Source organism: Varroa destructor, unplaced genomic scaffold (assembly GCF_002443255.2).
Source record: "Varroa destructor unplaced genomic scaffold, Vdes_3.0 BEIS01000002.1, whole genome shotgun sequence".
In the NCBI taxonomy this organism is placed as follows: Eukaryota; Metazoa; Arthropoda; class Arachnida; order Mesostigmata; family Varroidae; genus Varroa; species Varroa destructor.
Window position 1 is genome coordinate 11,573,026 of NW_019211455.1, and position 21,807 is coordinate 11,594,832.

The following is a 21,807-nucleotide window of genomic DNA, read 5'->3' on the forward strand; positions in this document are numbered from 1 at the left end:
TTTGTGCACAATGCTTATTTTATGCGTCAATTATTAATTTGTGTATGTTATTAATTTAGTTTTCAGAATTCGGCTACCGAAATACAAAGTTAACGCAGAACAAGGAGAGAACAACAAATAGCCCGTACCCGTTACAGGTTTTTGCATAAGGATAGACGGCCCAGAAAAATTCGGATTAGTGAAAAAAAATCAGGAAAAAAACACGTTGGGAGAAAAAGAAGAGATAAACATGTAAATTGCTGATAGTTCTCTCGCGGAAAGTAAGCTATTGGGCGAAAGGAATTAGTATTGAGTTGAAGCTTTTATGTCAACAACAGGAAACTTCAATTTCAACATCTTATGGATGCTGTACTTGACTTCAGATATTGTATGCTATTTAATTGCGAGATCTGTGTCGTCAATACGGAGCTCTGTGGCCCTAATTCGAGCCGTACAATTTCTATTCCTCAAGCCGTTTCATTATAAATCTGCCAAATCGCGAGTAGCGACTCTATTTGCTAGACAATCGTACAGGAATTTTGATGTCCCATCTTTTGTCTTTCAAACACAAGTCTGTGACACTGAATACTGTAATATTGTATTTCCATCTCAACCTTAACAACGTAGCCGTTTACACATTGGGTCTTGGCTCCTTAAACGCAACGACCAAATAATCTGCGCTACTATAAGAAAATCTCGCATGCTTTGCTAATGATCGATATAATATTTAGCTCAGGGATTGGTCTCTTATAATGAATATGTTTGTTAGACGTACACGATACGTACGGAACGTTAATCTTTATATCCCAGCACCGATTATAACCAGGTCCATTAGGGTCTTCGCTTCACTTACATCGTTGCGGCATGAGTAAAACGCTGGAACTCCTAAAGTATATTCTAGACACCTACAACGCATAACTAACACACGGTTGGTTTACTTTTGAAATTGCATATAGCTACACACGACCGGATATCCGTATATGAGTCAATTGCGTGCTGATAGCGGAAGTGAAAATATATCACCATCTACTTTGTCACCACATCTGTAGTTGTTCTTGCATAAACATGTCTAACTTATTCATAAATAATTCTGGTCAATATTACTTAACGATTTGTTCGTTCACTGGCAATTAGTGGAAAAAGTTACGCGATGCAACGATTTGCCCACAGTGGCTCTATATTTCACACCTCTTAATCCCAACTAACAAATTATCTCTCTCAATACGACTAGAGAGAGCTTCAACATAATGACTGCTACATACATCAAAAATGGTGTTGGACTATTATGGGAACACTCACGTTCTATGTATAGGACAAGTATCGCACTGATATTCTTATGATCCTCAGCCATGACATCCAGCAATACTTTCACTTTTGTTAGCATTCATATAAAGTATTCACAGTAATTCGCTGTCGTCCCGTCCGGCAAAACTCAAATTCGCAATGACTAATGGACGTATTCAGACTAGTTGCGCTGGGTTGCAATCATTAGCAATCGTTACATGGCGCTGGGGGTACGCAACGATGGCTAAACGTTCCGGAGTCTGATGTTGCTGCCGTCAGCGTAATGGGGGGAGGGTTTTGTTGGCGATTCGCATTGGCTTATGCCTCGAGGACCCGAACATAATTACCTCTTATGAAAAAATACAAATAACGAAAAACAGTAACACTTCGCCGGCATCAAACAAGTTGGGATGTTTGCTATTCCATAACGTGTCAAATCGTTCAACTAACAGCGATCAACCAGCAGTCGTACTTCGGCATTTTTGCGTTATGTTGTAAAGACACGAGTTTACAAACTAAGTTCGTAGACATATAATTTTCATTCATTTTTTTATATACACGTGATAGTAATGGCGATCGGAAACATTGTTTTGGTTCCCCGCCCTTTTTCTATCCACGGTACTATAGGTACATCGTTAATTATGGCTAATTTTAGCAACAAGGCTGCTTATCAATTGAAGACGCTATTGGACACGCGACTATATATTCCTATTACTCAAATATCCTATCCCCAGATTGTGTCCAAAAGGTTGCCGCCACCTAATAGTATGAAAAATATTAAATTCAATCACGTGCCTTTATCTATTCTGTATACTGAGTCATTTTTGAAATCGTGATAAACACCAAACGCAATAGGAGCGATAATCACAACGTTCCGTTAACAACATATAACTCCAAAGTTACCTATACATATTTAGTACCTTCTGCACTCTGCCAATACAATGGTATCGAATGATCATATTATTATTGATATGCGTCCGCTCACAATATGAAAGATAGGCCTGGCCACTTATCGGCCTAAGCGCCTGTAAAATAGCGGTGCAATAGCCATCGCGCAAGTCCTCTAGAATTGTACAAGAGAGTACCGTTAGTTGGGTAAAGTACATAGATGAGATGCATAGGCTCTGTCGAGAAGTATCATACATATTTCTCATCAGATACAGTTCAATATCGATTGCTTGCAGACAACAATTCCATCTGATTCTCCGGAGCGAATGAAGCAGTGTCTAACATTGGCTGGCCGACAGAGAATGCCACATACGAGAAACAATTACTAAAAGTCTATTGAGACTTGCAGACGAACGTGCGTTTTCTTTGCAAAGCCCACAAACACTCCTAAACAAACGTTCGTTTTTTTCAGCTAATAGCATATACACTTCATACAGCGTCTTTGCTTCTAGTTAGAGCCTGGTGCGTTACGACAGCATAGAAACGATCGAATGGGAGTACTTGTCTATCCAGACTCCGGTGTTAAGTCTTCAACAGTACACAACCATATGGTTGCCTGCACTATCGTAGACGGGTAACTGTCCGTAAGAGTTCCTAATACAGTTGCTATCTGACATTGTCTGCCGTTGGCGGAATGATCTGGCAACGTGTATGTGACGACATGGCCCCGTGTAGCGCCGTATTGCACACTACGCAATACGACGCTGTGCGTGCTACAGCCGGAATAGTCAATGTAAGATACACCGACATAGTCTTCTATACTACAATGTGGAAATCTTACGAACGGCATGAACAGACGTGGGTACGCAGTAACATGCGTTTTCGACGTCACGACGGCGGCGGCGGCCACGTAGAGCTGTGTTCCGTTGATCCATCAATGAGATTTATGTTGTGTACAACCGGACGCAACATGTAGCGTCTCGCTCATAATAGAGAAAAACCGTTTTAGCTCCTGGTACGACTGCTGCTGCCTTTTATGCTACTGTCGCTTTAGGAAGACGAGGTAGTCCATTTGTGGTGACAAGGAAAACAACAGCAGCAGCGGCTGTGACGGCGGCACCAGTGGCAAGTGTAAGTGTACCCCGGAACAGAACTATTCCTTCTTGCTAGCGTCGCGCAGTCGCCATCGCCGTTTTGACGCTTGCCTGTTTTTCCTTCATCCGTATTAAAGCCCGCTAGTACGCCCATAGCGAACCCCTGAGAGTTACAGCTAGCCAGGTGTTTTAACATAGAGACCCACCGTTCCGTTGACGGTGATAACGGTGGCAGCATTGGTCAAAGTGGTGGCAACAGATTTCTCTTTCTCCCGCGCAGCCACAGGCAGTAATAGCCAAGGAGGACGGTGACCAAAGGGGCGCTTGAGAATGTCCGATTTGTTGCGGAAAACCGCTGCTGCTATCATCGGAAGATCACAGCTGAACAACGTGAAATTGGACAAATCAATCGGTAGATGTCCCTGTACTCCGCTTCGGCTGCCGCCAGACCACGGCGAAAACTGCTGCCAGCCAAATATGGCGTAGTTCACTGCTATCTTCGCATAGTATAAATTGCAATATATATGTATATATATACATGTTTATGCGTACTGCAACATTTGTTTATAACAATGTCTGTATATAACCTCAACACCATACGGCGGATACCCTCATGCTACAACAGTCGTTGTGTGCATTTGTAAATTTATGTCAGCGTCCTCAGAAGGTCATAGCAATCCTATTTAGGATACTTTCATGCGTTCACGCAGATATTGAGCGTTAAGCAATACGCGAGGCCTGAAGATATGATTGCAAATGTAAGATGAAGAAAAATCTACATCTTCATATGAAACAAAGCTGCTAATTCATTACCTACAATATTGTTGGTGTATATATAAATTGGCTAAACTTCATATCTCGACTGGTTGACTGGCGGATCCCGTATTGGGCAGTTGGGTGCTTACATCTATATATAAACAGCAGTAATAATGCAGCTGGAAACGCCGCAGAAGACCACAAGCTATTTTTAGACGATAGAAGTTAGCTTCCGAACACCCTTTGATTGTCCCAGATATAGGGAACGGATGGCTGGTGCGATACAAGAAAGATGGCTCCTAGTATATAAGTGGTTACTATATAAGAAATTATGCGATGAGGGTACTGGTTAAATAAGTCACCACAGCATATAACGGTGTACATATACCATTTTATATAGTGCATTCAAAACAATAGCAAGTAGGGCTTCTCAAATCGAATTGCGCCTCTCTGGTGCGCGTTTGGTTTGCGCGGAAGCCCATGAAACTGCTTTTGGCTAGCCTTAAGGAGACATAACGATGTTGCAATGGTGCGTACATTAGTTGTACGTGAAGGGCCGGCACAAAGCTCGCGCCAGTATCTAAGCCGGGTGCCGAACCATCATTACGATAGCAGACCGAGCCAGGCCACTTCCAATATTCTCAATAATTGAACCACTTTCGCAATGACAGCTCTGCGACCCCCAACTACATCGATCTAATTTGATGCCAATGCAAAAGATTCGTACAGGATTTTTCATTTGTAGATTTGGTCGCCTTTCTAAAACAGCTGTGTTGCCCCGGTTCAAAAAAGTCATAAGTCTAATCGTCTGCATCCAATAAAGAGCAAATACTGGGTGACAAAAGGTTGTCGATATAATAGCCATCATAACATACTGGATAATATATTTTTTTTTTGTTTATAGTCTTCAGAGGGAGTTCTTGCCTTCTAGTGACAACACCACCACAAACCCTGTACCTTGTGCCTTACCTATAGGGGGTTACGCATGTCGTAAGTAAGGTAGCCATGCGATGGGTAGCATAATTGCTAACGGATACCATGATCGCTGGGCTTATCTTAGCTCATAATTTGCTGCGAGCCAGCCACTAGCATCACGCGGCATTTTTGCGATTCGGACGTCGTCGTTCAAGAGTGCCTCTGTCCAACTTGTGCTCGGCGACGAGTTGGAAGGCGCTGTCCTCTTCTTTTCGTAATGGGTTTAAATGTCACCGACAAGCTCAGCTGACGCTGATCCCACGGACCGTCACACGCCCACCGGCTGAGGGATCCGGAAAAAAAAACCAATTTTATATAAACGAAATCATTACCGCAACACAGGTAATCGCCACAGTGCGGTAGTACTGTGTGTTTCGCTATTGATCAAGGGACGTAGAAGGTGTCTGGGTTCAAATCTGTGTGTAGCACAGTTCGTTTCTTGCTGGATTACAGCCATGTGAAGACATATTTAACCATAGTACCAGGCGTCTAGCGCGAAACGTTTTTTTTGCATGAATTGGAAATCTCTTCCGTAGTTCCTGTTTAGATGGCAACTGCTGTTTGATAATACAACCACATCAGTGCACCCAATGGGATCAAACCAGCCGCCCACTCCACAATTCCTCCGGCTTACGAGCGACTAATAACCCCGCAATATTTCGAAGGCCTCTTCGAAGGCTTCCATGAATAGGCTGAATAGACACAGGCAGTATCAGAATACCTGGCTGTATGGAAATTTCTTCTCGCAATTACTTTTAAGCTTACACACCTTCTATACAGTGTTCTGTCTTGAGTTCTTCAGCCTTCTTCAAATACTCACTCTATTGAGAAACCATTAAAGGTTGGTTATATGGTCGCCATTGATAACCACGATCGTAGACTGGTACTAGTAGAGAGCTCCGTTGTTCTCTACAGCTGCATTGTTCGGAGTGCTCGAAGGTTGCTCGACAACCTTTTTACGGCGTAGAGTTGCTGCTGTCATCACCGTGTACCAGCTTAATATTATTGCCCTGTTGACACTGCACGGCACGTTGGTACCGTCTGGACCCATATCCAAACCGTCCGCAGATGGGTGACGACAGACGAACCGCTGCTCCACTGTGCAACACTTTTTAGAAATGCAATAGTGGAATTCAGCACTCGGGCAGTGGCACGTAACAACAACAAAAACCAAATCCTTCACTGGAGATGGGAATCCGTTAATGGGCCCGATCCGCTGACCCAGCAGACCCATGCTAGACGAACGCAAATGTCGACGCCAATTTTTTGTTTGTGACGTCGCCGTTCCATTGCGTTGCGCGGTCGCTTACGACCGTTAGGATACCGCTGTCTGATCTTCCTTCACTACGGCTGCTTTTGCGGCAGCTATAGTGGGTTATTCGTTGTTGTTGTTGTTGTCGTTATCGGCGTCGTCGTAACGGCTAAATATTCCCGGCTCCGATTCCTTCATGATTTGCCGTTCTTTTGTCATTCGGTTACTTATCGACTAACTAACTAGCAATGTCTGGCTCCATTCTTGCTTCTCTATTTACCATTTTTTGTTTGTTAGCAATAAGAGTATAACAAAGTAATAACTATATTGGCCAGGTATTTGTGCCCCTATGCGAATGCACGGCATAATAATTTTATATGCAACGCAGGTGCAAAACACTTTGCCGTTCGGCCCGGCTTGGTCTAGCCTGAGTCTGTCGCAAGCACCAATTAGTAACCAGTAATATTTCTAATCCAGCAATATTCCTAGCGGATCGGTTGGAGCGGTTTTCACTAGAGCTACAGATATCGAACGCCAAAATTCCGAGATCAGCGGAGGACCTAAAACGTAAGCAACATTATTGGCAAGTCGTTGTGGTATAAGGAAGCACGCCGTTAGCTCAGGGAGGCAGGTAGACACGTCACATAACACTTCGATGTATCAACAATGATAGTGACGGTAATATTTGTAGTACTGATATATTGTGTGCGGTAAGTACTTACGAATGTGTTGTCGCTAGCCGTTGGCTGGCGTTACCGGATCGACGTCGTGCTAGGGAGGGTCGCCTTCACTCGCCTTCGAACAGAAGCGAAGTTCGTCTTGATGCATGTGCGAGTTCGGCGCTATCCGCCTATTCGGTCTGTCTTTCTCGTTGCCGTTGTTCGCTTCAGAAAAACTCGTCACCTGATCGTGAAACACACGCACAATATCCGTGTGGCCTCGTTATGGTAGCCAATGCTTTACGTTTTGTTGTAGTAATAGTAACAATAGTATTTCGATAGTCGATAATCTTTTCCCGACTTTCTTTTCCTCTTGTTTTGTCGCTGTTCATACAATTTGTTCAACGTTCCAAGTAATCCGTTTCCTTCCTTCTTTCTCCGATTCCTCCGGACACTATTCAAATCGGGAAGTGGCCGCAGAGGCCACAACAACAACTAACACGCACGTAGACGCCGATTATTGTTGCACTCTAATTCCTCAATTCAATCTGCTCGACATTCAACCTACACGGTGTCGTCGACCCATCGGCAAAGTATACTCTAACACTATACACGCCACGTCCCACATGCATTCAAATGGAAATCATTCGGCTGTTGTCGTCGTCGTCGTCGTCGTCATCGTCGTTGTTGATATTCTCGTCCACTGCAGGCCCCCACCAGCCACCGCCGTAACAGCCGAGCTGAGGCACCAGCTCTGGAGCCAGCGGAATCACAACCACAAGTAAGCTCAATCAGGACGTCACCGAGCCAACTGTTAACGAAAAACACAACTGACTGTGAGTGCTGCTTTGGTATGGACGACGATCGCTTGCCACCGCTACCACTAGCAATGCTGCTGCCCTGCTAAGCGCTGGACAACAGGGTGGGATAAGGCGAGAGCTTGACGGGATCAGCAACTCTACTACCGCCACGACGGGAGCAGCGCTAGCAGAGAGCCACTGCTTACCAGCAACAGCAAAAGGAGGCAACAAACAACAGCAGGATTACCGCTAAGACCACGGTCACAGCATCATGATCGTACAGACTCAAAGCCAGGCATAGACGAACTCGTATACAGATCCACAGACGGACACTACACTCATTACAATAACAGCGACAGCGTTAACGAGGGTGGCCACGGCAGCGGCTGCAGAGACAGTTAGCACCACCACTACGAGCGGCAGCAGCACCACACCACCGTATCACTACCGTGGTAGTAGTAGTAGAGGCACAGAACAGAACACACGCGGCTAGCGGTGGCGGCGGCGGCAGCGGCGGCGCCAGCGAGAAGGAGACTTCACGAATGAGCAGACTCGCAGCGGGCTGTTTGCAGCGCCACCGAGAACAAACGGCAAAGACAATAAGTCGACAACGCAGCAATAGACAGGCAGACAGCAGGCGAGCTGAGCAGTCTTCACTGGCAGTCTTCACTGGTTATCAATCGGCGCCATTAACTTGGTCTACAGAGCGACAGAACGCAGTCACTGAATGGGGCAATATGGCATGGTGGCCAATAACAGCGAATACCGACCCTCCAACCGACAGACAAGCAGACAGATATATAGAAACAGTGTCAGCTATAGTCAGACGCACAGCCACAAGACTTCCAGCTCCACCAGCCACACAGTAGCCGCTGTGACCCAGCCGTTGAGAGCTGCTAGTCGGTTGTTTTCGCTCCTCTTGCTGCTGCGGCTGGTGACTGGTGCCCGCTGCTGATGCTAGCTTAAAGAAGCACGATAGCACAGAACGATATGGTAGAGGGAAAGGCAGGCCGAGAGAGAGGGCGAGAGTGAGAGAGAAAGAAAGAGGAGCGGAAACAGAACGAGAGAAACTGAGAGTTTTATATGTGCGTCTGCTGTGGGTGCTGCCGCTGACGACGGTAGGAAGACCAACGAACGCAGGCGGCAGGAATGACAATCCGTGACAACAACTAGATCATACTGGCACTAAAAATGAAGCAATTTCCCTTGAACGACCTCCGGCTTAGAGTTTCCCTGGACACTTCTTCGGAAACCATGAGGCAACTTGAAACAAGAGACTGAGCAGAGCCTAGTATACATATGTATGTCTTTGTAATAATAATAAGAAATATAAAACTATATATAAATAGAATAGATTTTTCGATCAAAAAATAGGTATTTACTCATTATATGGTATGAAAGATAATGAGAGTGATCATCATTAGATATGAGCAGTAATTTTTAGCATCCAAATCTATTCAGAGGAAATTAGGAAATTTTCGTCGTCGGTAGTCCAGAAATTGAAAAGTCTATATGACATGTTGTTTGTGTTGATCGTTCGTGCTTTTTTAGAACCAGCGCGAATTGATGCGAATACAAACATTTTGGTTATGGAGAAATAGTTTAAAACTTTTCTGTCCAAACTGATGGACAAAGATGGGAGATCTTGCGGGCGAAGATAGATGACAAAACTCAGAAAAAAAAAAAGACAAGGATTAGAAGGGAGAGGAAAGCATAACCCATGTGAACACGAGTTAGGACCACTGGATCTAGATCGGCAAGAAGGTTAGCAATAAATAATTTAAAAAAAAAAACAAAAAATGGCAAAAATAATAGAAGTGAGCAGTTATTAGAGGTTACAAACTGGCACGTTTTGCTAACACCTGGATGCTATAAATTGCGTGTCCGACATTAACAGTAAAAAAAGTATCGTTGCCGCTATATGCTATATATATTAGTTTCATGCAACTAACGGCTTGCAATATCTAAGTTGTTTGCATTATCTATCAGTACTAGGTATACGCAGGTCCCTAACTGCGTAAAATCTATTTAAAGGATTCATAATGGATGTAATATCATGTCTGCAGTTTATCCGACTCATTTAGCGGTTTATAGCAGTTAGACATTTATTGAATACGACAAAATCCATTTCCATTTAGCGGTACATTTATCCACGGCAGCATGTGTAATGGTTAGGAGAACTGATCCAATAAAACCTCCTAATTAAAGAGATGTTCTCATTATTTGAAAACTTCTAGGTGTCGCGTACCTTTGTCGCTTAAGCACATACGACAAAACACAATTAGGTAAGGTGGGAGAAAAGACAGGGCAAAATAAGCAGCTTAATAAGCCTAAATCAAATCTGTAATTGATACTCGACATCTCCTTAACTCAATCTGTGCAATATCTCCTCAATATCTTTATAATCAACAACTTATACATGTTTTACTAAAACTTATAACTCACGCCAGTGTGACCTATGTGAGACGGCGGGACGCAATTATTATACTCAGCAATGACAGCATCTATAAATGTATATCGTAAAAGCTAAGACACATCGGTATACACAAAGCCCAAGATAATAAAATGGACAATGCTATCATAGTATAGGTTTAAGAGCTGATCATCATTTGAATAACGATTGTTCGAGCAATCTGAAAGCCTTGCGAGATTATAATATAGCTTTTCTAAATCCTGCAAACTAGTTAATTCCGTAATAACTAATCCAAACCTGTTTAGTTAATATATTCAATCATTGGAGAAACCTTTCTAGAAATAATGTTCGAAAAAGGCTTAGAAAAATACGCGAGTAGTTGTTTAGTTGCTCAATAGGCCAAAGTCAAAAAAAGAATTCTTTCAATTAGGTTTCCGCGCGCCGACTCCTCATTCCCGAGGCACCGCCTGCCCGTTTTTCCTTTTTTTCGTATCACTCCGCCAGTGGTTTCGAAGCTACATTCGGAGCCTCACCTAGACGGCGGCAGCTTTTCTCCCTGTCAACATATTCTCCGTCTGCTAGGAGAATAGCAGTGCGCCAGATGACCAGGACTCCCGCTGCTTTTGCAGTCGCCGTTATAGCCCTCACGAGCTCCACCAGTAGCGCTGTGCGCGACCGTGGAGCCGACAACAGTCAAATAGAATGAAAAGCTGCTGCCAGAAAAGTCCGGTAGCTATTATTTTTGTAAATTTATATATTATATATAGTATATTATTTTTGTAGTCGTTCTTATTCTTATTGTTGTAACCAGTGCTGTTACTGTTATCGTTGAGTAATGTCATTGTCTCATCAGAGTTAAATCTATTGTATTGTGTCTATTGTAAAAAAAATGCTTCTTCTCTGACTTTTAACAGTGAAATAGTTATTGGTGTTCGATTTTAGGCAAAGCAACAGACTCTCACAGGAAAAACGAGCCTTTGAAAAGAGATACCCGAAAAGTGTACCTAGACATTAGACACGGGACTGGTGCATCGTACAAAGCGGACAGACTGATCATCACGGAAAAAAGACTGTGTACACCGACAGGTGTATTAGTTCGCATTGACGGTGAGTTCGTCAGTGAGTGTGGCGACGTTGTGCGCCTATGATTAAATAGCTGCCATGGAATATTAGCCTGCATTTGGTTCAGTCAGTACACCACAAATGACCTCTTTTTGCTACGCAGGATATAACGATCAAGGCGAAAAAGGGATTTTAATTAGAGGGGCCCGAAAGAAGTTATACTATTCCGGGAATGGGCCATCGTATATCGATGTCATTATCGTGCACAACAAATGGCTCACATATTCATCGTCTGCACGGCTTTAAAAAGGAACAACAATAGTATTGTTTTCAACATAAGATATTCAACATAATATATATATATAAATATATATTTAGACTAATTCTAATCTGATCACGCTAATCTTAATTGTGCCAGATGGGTGAATTAGATCCACTATTCACAAAGGCGCTTCGACTCTTGCATTCGCGTTCACGGGAGTCCGTGGATCAGCTCGCGCAGTTAATTGAGGACGTAGCAGCGCAAAGACACAATAGCGGAGGTGGTCAACCTCAGGCTGCCGTGATGGCTATGCTTAAGGTGCCACCTCAACAAAGCCACCAACAACATCATCGTTCGGCCGTTTTAGGAGCTCCCTCTCACGCAACGCAACAGCCCGCTGCGCACCGTGAGTGTCTGTCGCTTTAACCCTTGACGGATCTCCGCTAGCTGAAAGATCTGAAAATATCGTATTTTTCTTATCACAGTAACCTCCGGTGTACAAGTTAACTGTTAATTTGCCTTCTATTTGTTATTCTTGCCCTTTATTGTATCGGCTTTATCAACGTCGACCATGTATGTCTCATTTACCTGATGCAGGTGACGAGCGTAAGAAATCTGGCAGTTCCTCATCATCATCATCATCATCGTCGTCGTCGTCGTCGTCTGAACACAAGCGGAGCGGTGATCGTGACCGGGACCGCGATCGGGAGCGCGATAAAATGAAGGAACTCATGAACAAAAAGCCTTCGGCATCATCGTCTTCATCATCGGCGGGGGCATCATCGATGTCTGTTTCATCTGCGACTCTCATGGCGTCGTCGAGTGGGCCCGGCAGCACTGGCCTGGGGATTCATGGTGGGAGCATAATCTCCAGCTCGATATCAGCGGGTTCAGCTAGTACGACCCTTATGCCAACATCGCCTTCAGCTAAAGCGCTCCCACAAGGCACTCTTACCCGGCCGCCATCCGCGTCATCGAAATCGTCGTCATCGAATTCATCGTCGTCATCTTCATCAAGCAAATAACACCAAAGTGTGCTTATTCTTACCTTACTGAACATATACGATACTATTTCATATTGTGACATGTAATTTTTTGCCAATGGCAATTGGTTATATATTACTTCTTAGTAGGCTAAGTACTATTAGTCCGACCCATCACAGTGCAGTGGCTCTACGACTATACATTATGACATATGCATGTGTACTAAATTAACCTTGTATCTAGGCACAGCGAGTTCAAAGAAGGTAAGAAATATTATTGTCTAACGATTTAATATAAAATAGAATAAAATGTAAATATGCGAATCGCAATAATATTAAATTGTACGGAAAGTATCCGATGTGGGTAACTGGTCTAGCTACAACGCGCATGTCTAGTGCAAGAAAAGATCGTTTGACCAAAATGTCGTAAGAGAGATGTATGAAAAATACAAAACACGTACATTTTTTACAAAAGATTCACCACTAGCTTTGAATCCGAGGCAGTTGTACTCTGTTGGGCATATGTACACAATGTGTAAATAAAGCATTCATTCCTTGTAACACATTTATCGGTTCGTAGAATTTCTGTAAATAAGAATGCAAAAAATATCAGTATCAGGCGGCGAACTAGAAGAGACGAGATCAGAGGTTAATACAGTGCATAGAAGCATTTTTGCCATTTTCTTCCGTCGTTAGTACCTCAGCATTAATTCGAGTCGGTCAGCTTTACTGAATGCTGAAGTAATTTACAAGGTAACACTCACGAGACTTTTACTTTAGTATATTCAAAGTATTGACGCATTACTGATATTTAATTCAATCTCCTGTGTACAGCCACGGTAATTAACAAAATAATTTATTATTAGACCTACCAATCACGTTTGAAAAGGAAATTTGTGAAACTTATTTGATTTTATCGATATTTTTCAGGTTTAAGTTTTTCAGGTATATTTTCCCATACCATGCATTTACGGTTCAACAAATAAACTGACGTTAACGTAACGCATGCAGTAACCGTCCGTTTTCCTTGACACTAACACACAATGCTCTTCTTTTGAGCTGCACCGCTGTGCAGTCTTCATTCAGATTCTGATTTATGATTACAGTATTTCTAGCCGAACTTTACGCTGACTACTCTTTGAATACAACCAAAAAATCCAAAAAATAAGTACACCTCTCAGCTTAATAATATACATTTTATTTAAACAAGCACATCTGAACCCAGCAATATTCCTGTTTATTTGTCCGTCTCCGAGTGCCTCATAGATCTATTTTATACAGATTCAAAAGACCTTTGGTACACAACAAGGAGACTTGAAGACCTTGTGTACACCGATTACAAATGTCTATATACGTGTGCTTGTCTATGTACAATATGTATATTGTATATATGTGCTTAGGATGCAGGAAAATAAATTTGGTTGCCAACATCTCTACAATTTTGTACATTTCATAATTCGTCTAATGCCCTGGTGTACCTATGGCAAGCTGCGGCAAGCCGATTACATCAGATAAACGATGCTTTTTACTTAATTGTTGATATTTGTTAAAATTTAATTATTGACGTGCATCAGGCTGATTTATTCTCCGCCTGCCATACACGAGCAATCGGACCAGGTCATTCGTAGCCCAGCGAATTTCTAAATACAACCAAATTTGTATGACAGGGATGCAAGCATCCATAAACTGATGCCATTGTGGAAAAAATTGTTAAGCTAGAGGTTTTTCAAACAAATCAGCAAAAATATGTTCGTATGAAAGGTTCTCCTTATATCGTAGTTTTTTTTTTATTAGGTTAGACATTTTTGAAATGGTCAAGTGATATGCCCGTGAATACAATAACTACTACCGGAAGTACTAATACGAGCAAGGCATAGGAACTGCTCGTCCTCGGTCGACCAACTCCTTAACATACGATGAATTTCATGACGCATATAATTATAGTCTAAAACATCCTGGGAAACGATGATATGTTCGAGGAGTGTGATGGAACGTTCGCAATTGTCGACGTCGTATGATCCAGCCGATTTTCCTGTTCACGGTATTTCCGAAGCTGCTGCTCGAGTTGGACAACGCGCCGATTTGATGTATCAGCCTTGGCCCTCATTTTTGCCTGTTCTTCTTTCAGCTCCCGATTCTCCCGCTGGAGTTTGCCAACGTACTGAATCCGCTGTTTATTGTTCGAGTGCCCGACAAGCCGGCAAATCTGCTCTTGAGTCTCTGCTAAAGAGCTCACATAGGCCGACTTCTGTTTCTCCGAACTCTCGATTCCAGTCTCGAGTGCGTTCAACAGCTGGGTGACACTCTCGAGATGGTGTCGAAGCCTATCATTTTCAGCCTGTAATATTTCGACACGATCACCACTGCCATCGCAGTGCGAGTTAATAACGGCTAATGTGAAAGCTGCATGCGCCTCATTCACGCGACGTTCCTCGTCTAGGTGCTGTTGAACATATATGAGCTCTTGCCGGCATGCGGCCACATCCTCCTCTAGCATCAAGACACTTTCTCGCAGTTCGCCAGTCTCAGACTCCAGTTCTCGGCATTTGTGTGAGAAGAAGTCGGCTTCGGCTTTCGACTGCTGAATTTCGGCGTTGCTATCAGCCAGCTGCGTCTTGAGCGCTTCGCAATCTGAAAGCATTAATTGCCGATCATTTTGAAGTCGTTCAATTTCGTGCTGCACGGCACTGACGGCCTCCCGTTTCTCGCGATCAAGCTTCTCTTGAAGCTCATGAAGGCGCACAGTTGTTGAATCTTCAATCTTTTTACGGTCTGCTTCGAATGAAAGCTTAAGTTGAAGACACTCCTCGTCATGAGTTTCCTACAAAAATGCGAAAGAATAAAAATGAACATGTAAGTTAGTTCAGTAGGAAAACCATTTTGGTATCCATATAAGTGTAATCAATCTGGCGTTGTGATAGGAATCAGTTTTTACCATAGTAAATCTTAACCCAAAAAAGACACACATAATTAATGTTATAGTCAAAATTGACTAAAACAATTTGCTTCGTTATGCTGCTTAAAGATAGAACATCGTGATGCGTAGAAAGGACATAACACCTACCTTTGCCTTCTGAAACTGTTGCTCAAACAGACAGCATTGCATCTTTGCCTGGCATAACTCACTATCATGCAGCTCTTGTGCTTCTGACATCTTTTTTTCGGCTTTCTGCAATTGCTCCTGAAGGGAGTTTTTTACGCGCCCCCAGGTAGCATTATCTTCTTCGAGCTCGGTCACACGCTTCGACATTGCAGCTTTCACCTCCTCGGCAGACTTTAGCTCCTCGCTGAAACACAACCACACCAATCTGACCAAAGTCATCGACAAGCGAGTTTATCCTAACAACCCTATCTACTCCGTACAAGTTTTGTCAATACACCAAAAGCAAATATAAGTAAAAGCTGAAATGCATTCAATTCTATGTAATGTTGAAAGCTTTCGTGTTGGCGTAGATTACAGATTTCGATATTCCGAATCTGTTCACTACAAAAGAAGGATTATGGCAGGTTACGCGCGTATAAGAGTGGTGACCGTATTACGTATGTTCTAATTAAGGCTTCTTGAAAGCTATGCTACAAGATATTGCCCTAAATACTACACTATGCAGCTCTGTAGGTCGAAATCAAAACATGAATAGCAAGCCATTTGGGAGGGAACGGTTAACGCGGGTGGAGCTTCTTTTCTTACTTCAAATTCTTCTTCTTGGTAGGACGCTCGGCCGCCGTAGTACCAAGCAAACAAGACTCCAGCAAATAATCCAATTCCGTTTTGGATAAACCTACAATTTAGCAGTGTCTGAGTTGAACCTTTTCTCAATGCGACTTTATGAAAAGCCGTCTAGGTGCAACTTAATAGCTTTAAGAACTACAAGAACTTCTGAGTCCTCGCATGTCACAAGATTTTATACCAATATGTAATTATGTTTTTTGGAAAGCCACTTAACCGCTTTTATGAAGCCTTAAGCATTATGCAATGCGACTCTATCGAACTATGCCAAAAATCAAATTCGGAAACCACAGCGTTTAAACGAAATGCCAGTATCAAACTAAAAGTTATAGGAGTGGTAGCACAATGTGTTGACTAAATCATTCGTAATGCTACTTTCGTTACACCGTCATTTTAATACAATTACGCGTAACCTACCGTAATGCGTCGATCTCAGAAGTTTCTTCTCGGACCTTCTCGAGGGCTCCTTTAGTCTGCTCAAGCTCAGCTGTTGTGGCCAAATGAAGCAGCTTAATTTGTGAACATTCCTGGTCGATGGCGCGTTGACGTTCACGGGCCGCTGCTAGTTGGTAATTAACGCTTTCAAGAGAAGCTTCTAGATCAGATTTGGTATTTTTCAGGGCCCCAACCTCCTCCTGAAGTTGAGTTATCCTGCAAAAAATAGTTTCGAATCAAGATACATGGGATAACAATACCCATATATATAAAAAAAAAATATATATATATAATATAATATATAATAAATATTATTTATTATTACTTTTGTTAGTATTTATTATTATTATTAATTATAGAAATGTATACTAAAAAATAGATTTGTTTTATGTAAAGGGCTCACGGCTTTTGCAAAAATCGTAAGCCTTTTACATAAATCTAATCTTTCTGTTCTTTTATCTTTTTAGTAATTCCATTAATTTTTAATCTGTTTTATCTTAAGTCTTGATAAGTGGCTCTTGCTACGTAATGCATATGGAGAATATAATGCTTTCAAAGACCAAACAAAACCTGCAGTACAATAATTCTTACTACTATACTTGCGTACTCATTAAATCTGTTCTGGGCCAGCTCCTTCACTTCTTGGCAAATGGCCTCCATTTTCTCAACCTCAGCAGTGATCTTTTCTTCAGTTGCCTGCAGATCTGATATTCTAAATTCAAGTGCCTCTATTCTATTATCCTTCTCAGATGCCTCGTGACGAAGAGACGTCATATCCGATTCCTGTTCGCGAATTTGTTGTTGCAGCGAAGCTGAAAGCGGAAAGCCATGAGCAACGTACGGCGGACAGCTTAGTCTAAAATAGCCATATCGACGAATATGATATGTGATAAATGAAATGAAGTTAACAATAAATAGTACTACAAAGCAAGGTAATATTAGACGATGTACTTGTACGATGTAATACAGATAATACATACCTCGTTCCAGCTGATGTTTCTCGAGCAGTACGTCCCTCTCCTGTACCTGCCTTTCAAGGGTATGCATATTGTTAGCAGCAATACGAAGTTCAGTCTCTACTTCAGCCTTTTGTAAGGTAAGCGCCTCATATTTCCTCATTGCCTCATCAAGCTGCCGTTCAAAGTTTTCCTGACCTTGGCGGAGCTGACGTTTAAAATCGTTTTGGCATTCGCCCCCACTGCGAACCTGAGCTTCGACCTCGCTTTGAAGCCTTATTACCTCCTGCTCAGCGACACGCAATTGGCTTTCTGTTTGGTCTTGCTTTGCTTTAGCTAAACGTAACTGTTCCTCCATTTGACAAATATCGGCCTTGCGCTTCTTGCATTTATTGCGCAAATCTTTCAGTTCGGCATCGGCAGTACTAGTCTTCTGCTCAAGGAAATTATTCTTTTGAATAAATTTGTTCAAGTCGTTGCCGGTTTGATTCAACTCTTTACTAAGGCGATCACGCTCTTCTTGGCTTAAACGAAGCGCCGCTGTCGTTTCTTTGACCTTAAACGACATTTCGTTGAGACTTTCCTTCACTTCCCGGAGTTGGTTTTTCTTAACGTCAATCTGAGCCTACAATAAATACGTAAAAGCTAATAATTATTGAATTGAGCTCCCTTTGTAACCATCAAAACTATTAATAAATTTTACAAGTTATTTACATCCCGTACCTTGAGTTTCGTAGTATCGTTATCGAATTTCGAGCGTATTTCTGATGAAAGAGCGGTCTGCTGTTTGTAGCAAGTTTCAAGCGCGGCCAGTTGACTCTTTGTTTCACCAAGCTCCGTAAGAGCAGTGAACAGCCGGTCATCCTTATTCGTCGAACTGCTATTTAACGAGTCTACAATAGCGTTCGCTCGGTCTAGTTGTACTCGAAGCTCTGCATCCTTGACTTCCGCCGCCCGTACAATTCCTTTGAGATGACCAATTTCGAGGGCTGATTCCTGCACCTCGTGGTTTAGACGTTCACGCTCCTGCTCAAGTTCTTCGACACGTTTTTGGTGCTGCAAGTCAGAGATGATCGTGTGCTCTACTTGGAATATTTTGCCTGGATATTAACATATTTATACTTATAAAATCTTACGTATTTGAGTGCTCGAATTTTGAACGTCAAGCTATTCATTTGAGCAGTATCACTATGATAGCACCTGCCAACATTTCATTTCAATGCCACACTGTTCTCTGACTTCGTACCTCAGCAAGGGAAGCTTCCAGAGCGGATTTTTCACCTTCGAGAGCTGTGATCCGAGGATCTTCCGTCTGCTCCATCTCGACGATAATTGTGCTCATCGTATCCTTGATTTCGCCTTCAGTCATAGACGGGCGGCTTTCATCTTTCGTTTGATTCTTTTCCTCCTACAATGGGATGAAAATTTCCAAGATTATTCCTGTCGTCGCAAATGATCACAACAAAGGGAATGAGTTTTTAAACCTAACTGAGGTGATACAAAAAAAGGGCTAATGCAAACATTTTTATTACAATAATGAATGGAATTTGTAAGCAACGGTTGCTTACTACCTGTGCTGCTAATTATAGACTAGTATTCTATTAATACTTTCAAACTGCATTATGAGTCTCGTGCTGTTCGTTGCTATAGTACACGATACGCACTTACGGATGACTACTTAAAATACGAGAAAACGACCTGCACATGCCTGTAAATACTTCTGTATATCCTGCGAAATATCTTTGGGGAGTTTATGTGCAGGAATCGATTGTGCGGACACACGACGAAGATGCTTGTAGGCATCGAAGAGAGTCTGGTAGCGAGTTAGTGATGTACACCGATCTATCCTCATTCGGGAAATGATCTGATCCCGTTCTTGTATCTGCTGCTCGAACGTACGCATTCGATCCAGCAATTTGTTGGTTCGGCTTATCGGAACTGCAGGCCGCTTAAAACTTGAACTGGAGCCCGTGGTAGATATCGAACATGTTGAAAGATTTGAGTCCTCGCGACGAAATCTGTGAAAATTCACCAGACGATTTGACGTTACTTGATTTATCAGTGTTTTTAAACGGGCACATACTTTAACTGAACAACTGTTGTCGCTTCTAGGTGGTAATGGTTCTAGGTGATGGCCGGTTTGATGTTCTATTTGCGAATGATGTTGATGACGGCGATGAGGTGCTGTTTTAAAACGTAAAAAATAATAAGCTAACTAGCGCCGATCTACTACCAGCCAAATATGTAAAAAGTTTTTTCTAGGGGCATATGTAATTGCCTACTCGAATTCAGATACTACATTGTAGTTCCAACAGTACACCTCTACCTGATCACAAACTATAAGCTTAATCAGTGCTCTCCAATAGAGCGCTTTAGTTTGCAAAAGTCTGCTTCTTAGGACTTTTAGTACGTGTAGATGAATATAGATTATTAATGCATGGAAGTCAACGTACAACCCTGCAAACGATACACGGTTGTTACAAAGATTTCAGCACTGGTAAACTCCGACTGAAATCGATTGTTTGTTGCTTGGAAAGGCGGACATCAAATTGCTCTTTTATATGGAATTTAGATGCAATATTCGGAAAATGTCATGATTGAATATAATCGACTTACCGTTCTCCTTGTTTGCCAAAGGCGATATTGCCTAGAGTAGTAGGTTTTGTGTCCTTCGGATTATAGGCCCCTGGACCTGGCGTTATAACGATTGTGTCAAATAGAGTCTGACGTGGTGCTTTGCTGAACATTTTTGAACCTGAATGGTGGCGACAAGAAGATGCATCGTTGTTCATTATGATTACACCAGTATGAGGCGTCGCAGATACTATTTCCAAAAACTTTTTCTATATAATGGATACAAACACAAAATACTGTCATAAGTGGTAACGAGTTCAGATCAGCCGTTATCCTAGTGTGCTTCTCTGGTATATGTAATGTGTAATGAAGAACAACCCCATCTGCTGAATAAGTCTGAGATTATAAATGACCCGACTTTATACCTTGAGCTTGAGATAGTAGATCATCCGGCGTTACACCTTGAGCCTGTGACAGTTAATAAATTATTCAATGTTATATTTTGATCCTGAGACAATTATTAAATGATTCTGAGCGTGAGATACGAGGAGACGAGAACGATTGTCCTGGGACGGTCATGCATACCAAAAATAAGATAATATTTCGGTGACAAAATCATCTAGTTCACCGAGTTCGCTAACTTTGAGCAAATTTTACTTTGTTTTTCAAACTGGTAACTACAGTATGTCAAATGATATACCTGCAATATACTACGCATGAATGAAGCAAAGAAAACGTAATCTTGCTGTTTTTGGAAAGCATTATAACAACAGATGTTATTGACTTCCCATACCAAAGTCAACTTATGCGTTTATTCGTATTGACTACACATTGAAATTATATTCGTTAGACCCGCAATATAAAAACTATACAATGATGATTGTTCTCATGTTTAATAGAACGATAACATAGTCTTCAGTTAAACAGCACATTATACTGCTCTTCTGCTGTTTACTCGTTGCCAAATATAATAAATATTGTTTTATGCAGTAAACATATATCCTCTGGAGAAGTATAGCATAACAGTGGTTCCCCAATTACTAGGAACTAAAATGAATAAGCCTTGGGGGCGCAATAAACATGAACACGCTAAATATCCTAAGGACAAACAGAAAAACAATTTCTTTTCCAAACTAGATCCACTTACCTGGGGGTGATACGGCAGTTTTAACGGTTAGACAGGCCTCAACGGCCGTGAGATCAGATTTTCAATTCACTTTTGATAAATCAGAATCTGCTGAAACTTTCATGAACGCCACTGGAAACGCAAGATGCACAAAGATAATGCCTCTGTTACGAATAGTCAGTAAGAAAAGGTGATACTGCTAAAAAGAACTAAACAAACAGCAATTGCACAAACCTAACCATCATGCAAATCCACCACAACACAGCGACAGTGGCGATTTAAATGTGCCCTCTCCCATGGTTGCTATATACCGTCACCGCATGCAACTGCCGTGAGCGTGCGGGTCTAACGATTTAAATTTAGCGCCGTTGAAGGAAACGCGGATTGCTGCATAAAACATATATGTGTTGTATGTAACATGCATCGTAAAGATTTAATTATGATCCACACATAAAAATAAATGTCATCGCTTCTAATAATTTTTTTCGGAAACTGTCTATAATATAATAGGGGTCTTCATCGTTGAAGACCACCGTTTTAGTTTCTCAGAATTAGCTCTAACAAAGACAGTATTCTAGGTCA

At 42.1% G+C, this 21,807-nt stretch overlaps 3 protein-coding genes across 9 annotated transcripts in view; 1 reads left to right on the forward strand and 2 right to left on the reverse strand.

The window, feature by feature from the left end:
- Hers (Histone gene-specific Epigenetic Repressor in late S phase) overlaps positions 1 to 8,714 on the reverse strand; it is a 30,100-nt gene extending 21,386 nt beyond the window's left edge. For 2 of the 3 annotated variants that reach the window (XM_022790529.2, XM_086979459.1), the window contains exon 1: positions 6,951 to 8,714. The gene's annotated coding sequence lies outside the window, so the exon portion shown is untranslated. Of the gene's footprint in view, positions 1 to 5,796; positions 6,873 to 6,950 lie in introns of those variants that run through there. The other variant, XM_086979460.1, reaches the window with a different exon arrangement.
- Positions 8,715 to 10,627: 1,913 nt separating this feature from the next.
- LOC111245135 (uncharacterized) lies at positions 10,628 to 12,976 on the forward strand. Of its 2 annotated transcripts, none has more exons than XM_022793054.2 (4): positions 10,628 to 10,829; positions 11,023 to 11,207; positions 11,581 to 11,830; positions 12,022 to 12,976. In XM_022793054.2, exons 3-4 carry the CDS (start codon positions 11,581 to 11,583, stop codon positions 12,447 to 12,449), a joined length of 678 nt encoding a protein of 225 aa, XP_022648789.1. In that variant the 5' UTR covers positions 10,628 to 10,829; positions 11,023 to 11,207; the 3' UTR covers positions 12,450 to 12,976. The 2 variants fall into 2 exon arrangements, with proteins under 2 accessions (XP_022648789.1, XP_022648790.1); XM_022793055.2 differs by having other exon boundaries at positions 11,043 to 11,207.
- A 611-nt stretch (positions 12,977 to 13,587) lies between these two features.
- Positions 13,588 to 21,504, reverse strand: LOC111245133 (uncharacterized). Of its 4 annotated transcripts, none has more exons than XM_022793049.2 (12): positions 21,460 to 21,504; positions 21,247 to 21,357; positions 20,525 to 20,567; positions 20,142 to 20,280; positions 19,234 to 19,543; positions 18,772 to 18,933; positions 18,249 to 18,581; positions 17,550 to 18,150; positions 17,177 to 17,381; positions 16,552 to 16,785; positions 15,472 to 15,694; positions 13,588 to 15,228 (listed from the first exon to the last, which is right to left on the reverse strand). In XM_022793049.2, the coding sequence occupies exons 4-12, from the start codon at positions 20,270 to 20,272 to the stop codon at positions 14,353 to 14,355; spliced, it is 3,075 nt and encodes a 1,024-aa protein (XP_022648784.1). In that variant the 5' UTR covers positions 20,273 to 20,280; positions 20,525 to 20,567; positions 21,247 to 21,357; positions 21,460 to 21,504; the 3' UTR covers positions 13,588 to 14,352. The 4 variants fall into 4 exon arrangements, with proteins under 4 accessions (XP_022648784.1, XP_022648787.1, XP_086836218.1 ...); XM_022793052.2 differs by having other exon boundaries at positions 21,465 to 21,501; XM_086980092.1 differs by lacking the exon at positions 20,525 to 20,567 and having other exon boundaries at positions 21,460 to 21,488.
- Between the last annotated feature and the right edge of the window lie 303 nt (positions 21,505 to 21,807).